This window comes from Microplitis demolitor, chromosome 6 (genome assembly GCF_026212275.2).
Source record: "Microplitis demolitor isolate Queensland-Clemson2020A chromosome 6, iyMicDemo2.1a, whole genome shotgun sequence".
NCBI classification, from domain to species: Eukaryota; Metazoa; Arthropoda; class Insecta; order Hymenoptera; family Braconidae; genus Microplitis; species Microplitis demolitor.
Genome location: NC_068550.1, coordinates 21936140 through 21948921, shown reverse-complemented (window position 1 = coordinate 21948921; position 12782 = coordinate 21936140). Strand labels below are relative to the sequence as shown.

At 33.5% G+C, this 12782-nt stretch overlaps 1 protein-coding gene across 1 annotated transcript; it reads left to right on the top strand.

Moving 5' to 3' along the window:
* The first annotated feature begins 7562 nt into the window (after window positions 1–7562).
* Window positions 7563–8472, top strand: LOC128668130 (uncharacterized). Its single transcript, XM_053740299.1, has 2 exons — window positions 7563–7689; window positions 7793–8472. The coding sequence occupies exons 1-2, from the start codon at window positions 7563–7565 to the stop codon at window positions 8470–8472; spliced, it is 807 nt and encodes a 268-aa protein (XP_053596274.1).
* Window positions 8473–12782: the final 4310 nt, after the last annotated feature.

Below are 12782 nucleotides of genomic sequence, written 5' to 3'. Positions count from 1 at the left end.
TTATCTCGCTTTTTGGATAATTTTTTTTTTCCTTACCTCATATCTACTGAATAACTAACGTGAAAATAAAAGTGAATTCAAAAAAAAAATTAATTTTTTCATTTTGGTAATGATTACTCAAATTAAAGAACAAAACTTGTTCCTTTAATTGTTTTGTAAAACTTTGAGCAATCGGCCCGAACAAACGGTTTAATGGATCAACCAATTTAATATAGTGGAAACCTAAAACATGCAAACCTTCTCAATAAGACAATTTATAGATAAATTGAGAAAAATATAGATAGCCCGAACTGGGAATCGAACCCAGACCATGTCGGTATCGCGCCGAGTGCTCTACCAGTTGAGCTATCCGGCACTATACTATATTCCGTTCAATTTTATCTATAACTTATTGAGCCACACCGTCCATCGTACGGTATTAACACCAATTTAATATAGTGGAAACCTAAAACATGCAAACCTTCTCAATAACAATGGAATTTATAACAAGAAAAGGGGAAAGACAAGGGTGTGCGATGAGCGGAGCGTTATATGGCATAGATATCGACGACCTAGAAAAGACGATGGAAGAGAAGAAGAGAGGAGGAACAATGATTGGGAACCAACGAATACATGTCATGAAATATGCGGATGATGTGGCGCTAGTTGCGGACACAGAAGAGGAGCTAAGAGGGATGCTGAAAGAGCTGGAAAGATACACAGAAGAGAATAAGATGGAGGTGAACGTGGAAAAAACAAAAATTCTAATATGCAGGAAGTGAGGTCGAAGAAGTCAAAGAATTTAAATATCTTGGGTACCATTTCACCACAAGGAATAGCGCAGGGAAACAAAAAAAGGAACTAGCACAAAAAGCACAAAAGGCCACAAATGCAGTATGGGGAGTGATAAAAAGGAGCAAAAAAAACAGCATGAGGGACAGGATGTATCTGATGAACACTGTGGCAAGAACAGTAGCTTTGTACGGAGTGGAGGTCTGGGGGTGGGAAAAGTCGGAAGAAATAGAGAGGGTGCATAGGAGGCTCTGCAAGATGGCATTAGGAGTAAGAAGGGATACACCAGAATATATTTGGAGGGACGAGATGGGAGTAGAAAAGATGGAAGTAATATTAAAAGAAAGAGCAGTAAGATATATGAAGGATTGTATGATGATGGAAAAAGAGAGATGGCCAAGGATAGCACTGAAAGAAGAAATGAGAGGGATTATGAACAGGTGCCCGACGAAATGGGGGAAATGGTGAAGGTTGCGCTAAAAAAAATGTAATGCGAGGAGGTGATAGAGATGATCTACAGGGATGCGGGAGTAGAGGAAATAGAGGAAAAGCTGAATGAGGGCATTAAGAAAATGAGAGAGAACGTGAAAAAGGAGGCTGAAGACGCAATTAACAAATCAACGTATAATACATTGTACAAAAAAATAAGATTAGAGAAAGAAGAAGATAACTACTGGAAAAAAGATAATGTAAGAGGGGAGGACAAGGAGATGTGGGCGAGGATAAGGTGTGGAAATTTGGGAAGAGCGGGCAAAAAAGGGTACAGGGGCTGGAGCTGTAGAGGGAGTAGGAAAGAGGAGGAAACGTTGATACACCTACTAAAATGTGAAGGAATATATAAAGGGGTGGAGAAGGAAAAAGAGCTGCTAGAAGAGTGGAGAGGGTTAGAGGACAAAAAAGTAGAAGAAAAAATGATAGCGAAATTAAAAGGAGAGGTTGATATAAGACTATGTACGGTCTTCAAGAGAATTGAAGAAATTTTGAGAGTCAACTCAGGGTTACGGAGCGTGGTGCAAGCGGGATACCAAGACTGTGACGTGCAAAAAATATAAGAAGCCAAAAACAAATAAATTATAGAAGTTAAAAAGTAAGAAAGAAATAATATATATAACGAAGTGAATATTTTACCAAATGAAAATATGATTTATGTAAAAATTTGTATACGACCTATAAGTTGTGCAAATAAAACTATTTTATATATAGTTGGCCCTGAAATAAAAATATTTAAATAAGTTTTTATCGTTACGATTATACATTTCAAGTAAATTTTATAAGAAATAATATTTGATATACAATTTAGCTGAAAGAATTGAAAAATAAATAAAGAAAGTTTATATTAGTTAGCCTTGAAATAAAAATTTACTTATCGTAGTCGATGAACAAAACAAGCTAAAAGAATTAACGAAAAAAAAAGTTTACATTAGTAAGAACCAAAAAAAGTTATTAGGTTGATCAGAAGTAATAACTTTTTTTTTTCTTTAAAAATCATAAATTTTTTATCAACCATAAAAGATACATGATAAAATTTTTATGGCATAAAAACCCATTTCGCAAGAGTTCGGTGAACGAACTAATATTTTTAGTTTATAAAAAATTTGTCGCAGGATTGAAAGCGAATTCGCAATGTGTAACTTACAAGTATTGACGATAAAAAGATTTGGTGATGGGGGAGAAATGGCGAAACTTCAAAGCCATTTAGAACTTGGGAAGATTTGGGTCTCGAAAATTAACGGGGGTCTGTACAGAAACGCAAGTTGCTTACAAGTTTTTTTTGGTAAAATTTTGTCACATTTTTAACCTGTGGCTTAAATTCTAAGATAAAATTTGCAATTATAAAAAGTAGATAAAAATTTTTCGTAAGGAATGGCGACTCATCAAAACCATCGCAGTGGCAATGTTAAAAAATTTCAGAGATTAGAAAAATCGAGGAATTTTTATAGAGAAAAAAATTTTCTCTCGTATGGTTCCTGTAAATTTTTTTTAAATATTTGAAAGTAGATTCGCAATTAACTAAAAATTATCGGTTATAAAATGTATCGATGAAGGAAAAATGGCGTAATTTCAAAACCTTTTTGAATATGGGAAAATTTGGATCAGTAAAAATAAGTAGGATTTTCTGTACAAAAGCGCAATATCCTTATAAGTTTTTGTTTAAATAAATTTTTGTAATATGTTTGATAGTTTGGTTTGAATTTCAATTTAAAATTCACAGTAAAAAAGAGTAGAAAAAAAATTTTGTCCAAGAAATGGTGACTCATCAAAACCATTCCCTTGACTATAATATAAAATTTGAAAGATTAAAAATCAAAGAATTTTTTATAAAGAAACAAATTTGAAGAAGCGAATGATGAATCTTCAAAATCATTCTCCAATTACAAATATTCAATTTATAAGCAACAAGATATAGATTTTTTTTTAAAACTATAAGGAATAAAAAAAATAAATACCAAGTTTATGATATTTACCAACCAAAATTTATAAACAGTCAATTCAAAAAATCATATATTTCTTGTCATTAAAATTTGTATTAAAAAATTATTTTTTTGGCAATACATCAGTCACATTAAATTTATATCATTTGCCTTTATTTATTTCTTATAACTTTTTTAATGCAACCTAAATAATAAAATATCAAAGCCCCTGGAAAAATATTAACATTCAAAATTTGAAGTTGGAATAAATATGTATTCGCTTAAGCGTAAGTAATTACTCACTTGAGATTTTTCTGGCTTAAGTGTCACAAGTTATCCTCAATTTTACTACCAGTTCAGAATAATTATCCAGTTGAAATTTATTTTCTCTTATAGTTTAAATTACAATTAAGCTTTAATTCGAATTCATAAGTTTCCTACTGTTAATTCAAAAGCTTGACGGAAAAATAAATAAATTATTTCAGTAGATTAATTTCGAATGAGATGAAAACATAGAGACTCTTTACTTGAAGTCAAACTGATTATTATGTAAAATAAATTTTATTGCAATAAAAAATATTTGTAGTTTGAAAACCCGGTACGCGCCGTATAACAATTCGCCCTATATCGAACCACGGACCTGGCTATTTGTTAACGCGAACAGTGGCTGTTTATTCAAAACAAGAATTTACATTTAATAGAAAAGTGTATTAGTAGTTTTTTAAAATCGGCGCACAAAACCCTAAATTTGCTCACGGGAACCAAGCTATCGCTTGACCAACAACGATCAACGTAGTAGTTGACAACAGGCTCGAATTGCCCACAGGAGCACACTTAGCCACTGTTTTCCTGTTTTAATAAAAGCTAAATGGAAGAAAAAATAATTAAAAAATAAAAAATGACTATCGCGACCAGAGCCTTCGGTGGCTCTAATAATAGCAGTAAATAAAATTACAAAGATGGTAGAGACCCGAGACGCTGCCAACAACAGCCAGTTGATCTCAATTAATAAGTTTAAAACAATTAGAAATTAAGGATTTATGTTATTTAGTTTATTTATTCCTATTATGTATGACATGGTAAATTTAAATAAAGAAACTTTAAACAAAAAAAAAAAGGTTCGATTCCCGGTACCGGAATATTACTTTTTTTTTTTTTGTGACGAATTACGAAAAAGCTATTAATAGAAAAGCTATTATTAATTTTTGATTTTTTCAAACAATTATTTGGTGTACTTGTCATAAGGAAAGTTGAGTCTCTCTAACAGACGAAAGTATCCTGAAATTTCACAAATATATCAATAAAATTATTCATATCATTCACAGTGTGGTAAAATTGTTGAAGTAGCCAATAGCCAGCTACTATTAAAAAATCAACTAAATGCGAACGGAATATTTTAATATTGTTAAGTTTTGATATTCCATCGTTGGCAATGCTAAATATTTTGTCTGATGCAAATATTTCAGGGATCGATGATTCGGTAATTCTATTGGATCGCACGTACCGACGAAAAATTACAACAATACTCACTGTGTCGGTACCTGCGAGCCAATAAGAAAGCTAGAAGTAGTAGAGGGGATATTTCCTTTGCTGTGATTGGTGCGCGTGTACCGATAGAAAGTAATTACGAGAAAATCGTCACGTCGGTAACTGCGAGCCAATCAGAAAGCAGTACGTTGAAATTTAGTCGTGGAGGTGGTAAAGGTCAGAGGTTACTTAATGGTCATACATTCATTGTAGGTCATTTCCAACCGACAACTTACTTTGTACGTCACGCAAAATATTCAAGTTTTTAACTTCACACGTCAAGATGAATTTCATTAATTCAACTGGCCACACGTTTAAGCTGACTAAAATCAGCAAGAAGCTATACACGACAGATTCAGGAGCTGTGGAGGTTGCAGAGTCATCCCTGTATCCGAGGACAGACATCCAGGAAACATGGAGTTTCCGTATGGAGCTAAGCCACGACCGGGAAGACAACTTTTGGCTTTCGTTGGGCATCCAACCGTCCAAGTCCAAGGACCTCAAGACGAGATACACCGCCCAGTGTTTCGCCCTTGACTTGCTCGGTAACCTGACGACCCTCACCGACCAGTCTGCTCCTTTCAAAGCCTACGATGACTACATACACTTGGGCAACTGCATCAGACGACGTGGCAGAGACGACTTCTGTGGCATATTACATGAAGCCAGCGATGAAGTATATATCATGGTACAGGTGAAGATACTTTCTAATTAGATACTTAAGTTCTGACTTAAGTTAAAAACGGCCCTTTTCAGGGCCACCAAATTTTTCATACGTAAAGAACAATTCAAGTTTACACCTAAGAATTCAATCCTTGCTTCCATACTCTTTCAATATTTATATTTATTTAGTAAGTGGCTAAACAACAAGTACAAATTTTAATATTTACTAAATTATGATTTTTTATACATTTCGAGTTGTGCATATATTTATTTTAGCCTCACCATTAGTCTCTTATTTTAACAAATATAAGTATTCCAACTAAGTATTTTTATTGACTGTTTAATGTTTACAAGAGTGTAAGTTTTATAGTTTTACAGCTTTAAGTAATTATTTATAACGCAAAATAATAACAATATTGATAGAGTCGGTATCGGCTAACCAATAAGTAGTAGAAAAATATCCCGGGTTGTGAAAAAAAAGTTGTCATCACGACTTTATAATTTGGTTTTCATGTTATTTTGAGGAAATCTCAAACGAAATATGTCTTTCGGCAGGAATTCTTTTTATTTCTATGTACAGATTTTTTATAATTGGATACTGAAGTTTTACACTTTGAGTTGGAAATGGCTCTTTTTAGGGCCACTATAATTTACGTTCGTGGATAATAATTTAAGTTCTATAACATTTAACTTACATCAATGCTCCGATATTTTTTCGCAGTAAATGTTTCATTGTTTTAAATGACTGACAAAGAATTACAATTTTTTGATTTTTGTTAAATTATAGTTTACACTTTAGTTTATAAATATATTTATCTTTAAGTACAGAGACGATAGATAAAAATTCTGCAGACTAGGTTAAAAAATTTTTTACTAATTGCCGTAAAATTCAACAAAAAAAAGTTTCATGAATTTGTTGAGTCCAATGGGAAAGGATAAAGTTAAAGATGGGTTTTATGGGTATTCGGAAATTTTATTTAAGGAAATTATACTCTGCAAGAAAAAAATTTTATGGTATTTGTACGGAAAAAAAATTTTGTATATCTTATGACTGCTTATTTAGTATAATTTGAAACTTGAAAAGAATAGACGTATAAAAAATTTGGGGGGGGGGCCCTGCATGAACAGGACCCCAAAAGCTCAAGAACTTTCTCCATGTGAGCCAGGCGCTGAAAAGAGCCGTTTGGTTTTAATTTGGTATGGTTTTACGTATGGGTATGGTTGTTTTTTGTATAATTTACTTGAAATCAAAGTCAAAAAATAAAAATAGAAAAAATTATGGCAGTTCACCTTGATATTGGATTGATTGAAAAACTCTTCGTCGTAATAATAGGGCGCTGAAGTCCCACTTGACGTCAATTACATTAAGAATAATTTATTTGATGTACGACCTGACTGGAAAATTAAAAAAAAGAAAATAAAACAATTCATGTTAGTTGATTCCTGAAATGGAAATTTTTAAACAAGTTTTCAACTTTTTAACAAGGTGCTGAAAAGTGCCGTTTAATATAAATTTTATAAACAATAATTTATTTAGTTTAAAATTTGACTGAAAGAATTAAAAAAAAAAAAAATAAAAAAATAAATATTAGTTGGCCCTGAAACAGAAATTATTGAGTAAGTTTTTATCATTACAATGGGGAGTTTAAATTTGTCATTTGATGTCAGTTTTATAAGTAACAATTTAATTAGTTAATGATCTAGCTGAAAATATAAAAAAATTAAATATTAGTTTGCCCTGAAATGAAAACATTTAAATAAGTATTTTTCAATACAATGAAGCGCTGAAAAGTGTAATTTTAAGTCAATTCTATAAACAATAATTTATTTAATATAAGATTTAACTGAAAGAATAAAAAAAAAAAATAATAAATATTAGTTGGCCCTGAAAGGAGCGCTGTAAGCTGTGTAAGTGTACAGACGTGTAAAAGAGTAGCTAGTGCAAAAATAAATGAAATAGTGAAAAAAAAAAAGAAAAGGCAAGTAAGTTTAGAGTAAAAAAGGTAGGAGTGAAAAACACCAAACAAGGTGAATAATAAAAAAAAAGAAAAGCTGTGGCACGGGAAAAGCAAAAGACGCGGAAACCAAAAGGTAAAAGCAATCAGGGTTTTGGCGGACATAGAGGAATTGGCGGGAAACAAGACGAAGGAAAAAAGTGACGAGGAACGAGAGGGCAGCACATACAAAGAGATGACAAGTGACGAGGAAAGACATGAGAGAGGTAAAGCGAATGGCGCAAGCGCCGGGATGACCAAGAGAAGGAGGGGAAGGCCGCGCAAATTCAAAAGTACAAATTCAGCGAGTAAAAGAGACTACGGTATGAAAAATGGAGCGTTAGAAAAATTTGTGTTTAGTCAGATGGATATAATAAAGGCAAAAGCAAAAAAAGGTAGAAAACACAGACAATATAAATGAGGTAGGAACAGACTGGTGCAGAGCCGGATTTCAGCTAGCGAGAACACCGGCAAGAAACAGTAGAGGAAGTCTGCAAGTTGAGAAGGACAGTAATGAAGAGGCGAAAGAGTTAGATATAATCGAGACAATCAATGATAGGAAAGACAAACAGAAAGATGAAGTGGGAAAAAAGACAAGAGAACAAGCAACGCAGACTGGAATGTCAAATTGGAGCCAAAAGCAGGAAATGAAGGATAGTGAAAAAAATTCAGAGGAAAAGATGTGGCAATTGATCGCAGAGATAGAAGACAGGGTAAAAACAAAAGTTGAAGAATTGATAATGAAATCAATGGAAGAAATAAAGGCATGTACAAGACAAGAAACCTCGAAGATAGGGGCCCAAATAATTAGGAGCAAATGTAAAGAAGACCAAGTGGAAAAGGAAAGAAGACACAGACAGGAAATAGAAAGATTAGAGAAGGAAATTGGTAAAAGAGAACAAAGCATAAAGGAAAAGGACAGAGTAATTAAAGAGCTAAGTGAAAAAATAAAAAAGGAGAAAGAAAGTAAGACGAACATACCAAATAAGACAAAAGCAACCGAGGAAAAAAAAAAGGAAAGCAACACGACAGTCAAAGTCACGACACAAAGAGACAAGGAAAGAGTAACAGTGGAGGAAGGCAGGAAAGAGGGCGATCAAGAGTGAAGGAAACAGAAAACGCGTGGGCGAATGAAAGGAATGTTCAAGAAATGAGGGAATGGAGCTTGGAAAATGAGGTGGAAAGATTCGTGAGCGAGGCGAGGAAAAGACAAGATAAGAAGGACAAAACAAATGAAGAATGAAGAAGACAAGAAAAAGAAAAGCTCATTGAAGAAAAGCCAAAAAAAATTAATGGAAATGAGCTGGAGGAAGAACTAAAAGAAAGGAAGCAAAAAAGGTTAAAAATTGGTGAGGTATGGTGGTGTTGGAATGAAAAAAAAGGAGAATTGAAATTATGAAAGTGGGCGAATGATGAGAAAAAGGAGTGGAGAGTGGGTACAAAAAGAGACACAGAGGCCAAGGAGAAAGAGGACCAAAATAAAGGAAGAGAGCAAGAAAATAGAAGGAAAATATAGTTTTGGAATGTTGCAGGTATGAATGAGGTAGAAAAAGCTGCCACAATGATGGAAGAAAACGAGATTGTTGTGCTAGTGGAGACATGGGTAATGGAAGATAAGGTGAAAATAACATGTGAGAGGCTGAGCAAAGAATTCAAATGGTGGGCGAAGCCTGCGACGAGAGAGAAACAGAGAGGAAGAGCAAAGGGAGGTCATATTATTGGGATAAAAAAAAATTGCAAATTAAAATGGGAAGTCAGGGAATGGAAATACGGAATGATGTTGGAAGAAAGTAAGGAAAGTGAAAGTATAATCACAGTGTATAACAATGTAGGAATGAGCAAATTAGAAACGGAGCTAAGAAGGCAGATAGAAGAATGTGCAAACAGGGACGAAAGTGTGATGATCATTGGGGACTTTAATGCGAGAATCGGAGAAGAAAACGTAACAGGAGAGGACGAAGGCAGAGTGAAGAAAAAAAGAAAATCGAGAGACAAGACAGTAAACAGCGAAGGAAAAAAATTACTAAAGATGTGTGATGAGTTAGGACTTTGCGTATGGAATGGTAGAGCAAGAGGAGATGAAGGTGGGGAAATAACTTACGTCGGGGGAGACGAAGAGAGTTTAGGATCAGTAATTGACCTAATACTAACGCTGGACAGAGGCGATGAGCAAGAAATAGAGGTAAGAGTGGTGGAAAGAATAGAGTCAGATCATCTACCAGTGTTGGCGAGATATAAGGTAAAGAGAAATGAGGAAGAGAGTAAGGAAGGAAGCTGCATCTCAGAGGAGGAAGAGCAGGAAGAAATTGGAGCAAATAAGCTGATCTGGAAGAAAGAAAAAATACAGGAGTATGCAGAAGCAACGCAGGAAGGTCTGACAGAAGCAGTAGAGGAAAAAAACGAGCTTAAGTGGGAGGATATAAAGGAAATAGTAAGAAAAGGGGCTGAAAAAACGGGGATGGTGATGAAAGGAAAGAAGGACAAAGATACGAAGGAGAAAAAAAAGTGGTACAATATCGAGGGTAAAAAAAAAGAAAAGAAGTATGGAAGAAGCTCAAAGAATTCATCAAGGATAATAACAAAGAAAAAAAAAGAAATCTGAAGGAAAGCAGAAAGAAATATAGGGAAACAATCAAAGAGAGCAAGGAAAGGTGGATGATGGAAAGGTGTGAGGAGATAAATAACGCCAAAGACATGACAAAATGGTGGGAAGCCATAAATAGTTTCAGAGGAAGAAAGAAAAGAGCTGCAAGCAACAGCATAAAAGCAAAACAATGGGAAAAGCACTTTAGTGATCTGCTGAATGGGGAAGGCAATGAAGAATCGGAAGAAGAAGAAAATGAGCCGTGGAAAGGAGAAGGTAGTAATGAAAGATCAGAGGAGCCGAAGCTCGATAAAAACTTCAGCAGGAGAGAAGTGAAAGCCGCAATAAGAAAGCTCGGGAATCACAAAGCTCCAGGGGAAGACGGGATGGCAGCAGAATTTATAAAGAACAGTGCACCAGATGTCATTGAATGGATAGGCGAAATTATAAATAGAATATGGGACGAAGGAAGTATGCCAGAATGATGGGACACAGCAGTGATAATTCCGATTTACAAAGCAGGAGACGGAGAAAGAACAGAAAATTACAAGGGAATTTCGCTTCTAAATACAGGGTACAAGTTATTGACAACTATGATGACGGAGAGGCTAAATAACTGGATAGATAAAGAAAAAATTTTAAGGGAAAGTCAGGTGGGGTTCAGGAAAAAAAGAGGGACAAGGGACCACATATTTGTATTGAATAGTCTAATAAACAACAAAATGAAGAGGAAGAGAGGAAAATTATGCATCGGGTTCATAGACTTTAGAGCGGCGTTCGACACAGTCAGGAGACCAAAAATGAAGAGAAAGGTATGGAGGAAGGGGGCCAGAGGGAGAATGCACAGAATAATAAGAGAAATATATAAAAGAACATATTGTAAGGTGAAAGTAGGAAAAAGAAGACAGACAAAAGAATTTATAACAAGAAAAGGGGTAAGACAAGGGTGTGCGATAAGCGGAGCGTTATATGGCATAGATATCGACGACCTAGAAAAGACGATGGAAGAGAAGAAGAGAGGAGGGACAATGATTGGGAACCAACGAATACATGTCATGATCTACAAAGATGCGGGAGTAGAGGAAATAGAGGAAAAGCTGAATGAGGGCATTAAGAAAATGAGAGAGAACGTAAAAGGAGGCTGAAGACGCAATAAACAAATCAACGTATAATACATTGAAAAAAAAAATAAGATTAGAGAAAGAAGAAGATAACTACTGGAAAAAAGATAATGTAAGAGGGGAGGACAAGGAGATGTGGGCGAGGATAAGGTGTGGAAATTTGGGAAGAGCGGGCAAAAAAGGGTACAGGGACTGGAGCTGTAGAGGGTGTGGGAAAGAGGAGGAAACGTTGATACACCTACTGAAATGTGAAGGAATATATGAAGGGGTGGAGAAGGAAAAAGAGCTGCTAGAAGAGTGGAGAAGGTTAGAGGATAAAAAAGTAGAAGAAAAAATGATAGCGAAATTAAAAGGAGAGGTTGATATAAAACTATGTACGGTCTTCAAGAGAATTGAAGAAATTTTGAGAGTCAACTCAGGGTTACGGAGCGTGGTGCAAGCGGGATACCAAGACTGTGACCTGCAAAAAATATAAGAAGCCAAAAACAAATAAATTATAGAAGTTAAAAAGTAAGAAAGAAATAATATATATAACGAAGTGAATATTTTACCAAATGAAAATATGATTTATGTAAAAATTTGTATAAGACCTATAAGTTGTGCAAATAAAACTATTTTATATATAGTTGGCCCTGAAATAAAAATATTTAAATAAGTTTTTATCGTGACGATTATACATTTCAAGTAAATTTTATAACAAATAATATTTGATATACAATTTAGCTGAAAGAATTGAAAAATAAATAAAGAAAATTTATATTAGTTAGCCTTGAAATAAAAATTTACTTATCGTAGTCGATGAACAAATCAAGCTAAAAGAATTAACGAAAAAAAAAGTTTACATTAGTAAGAACTAAAAAAAGTTATTAGGTTGATCAGAAGTAATAACTTTTTTTTTTCTTTAAAAATCATAAATTTTTCATCAACCATAAAAGATACATGATAAAATTTTTATGGCATAAAAACTCATTTCGCAAGAGTTCGGTAAACGAACTAATATTTTTAGTTTATAAAAAATTTGTCGCAGGATTGAAAGCGAATTCGCAATGTGTAACTTATAAGTATTGACGATAAAAAGATTTGGTGATGGGGGAGAAATGGCAAAACTTTAAAGCCATTTAGAATTTGGGAAGATTTGGATCAGTAAAAATAAGTAGTATTTTCTATACAAAAGCGCAATTTCCTTATAAGTTTTTGTTTAAATAAATTTTTGTAATATGTTTGATAGTTTGGTTTGAATTTCAATTAAAAATTCACAGTAATAAAGAGTAGAAAAAAAATTATGTCCCAGAAATGGTGACTCATCAAAACCATTCCCTTGACTATAATATAAAATTTGAAAGATTAAAAATCAAAGAATTTTTTATAAAGAAACAAATTTGAAGAAGCGAATGATGAATCTTCGAAATGATTCTCCAATTACAAATATTCAATTTATGAGCAACAAGATATAGATTTTTTTTAAAACTATAAGACATAAAAAAAATAATTACCAAGTTTATGATATTTACCAACCAAAATTTATAAACATTCCATTAAAAAAATCATATATTTCTTGTCATTAAAATTTTTATTAAACAATTATTTTTTTTGCAATACATCAGTCACATTAAATTTATTTCATTTGCCTTTATTTATTTCTTATAACTTTTTTAATGCAACCTAAATAATAAAATATCAAAGCCCCTGGAAAAATATTAACATTCAAAAT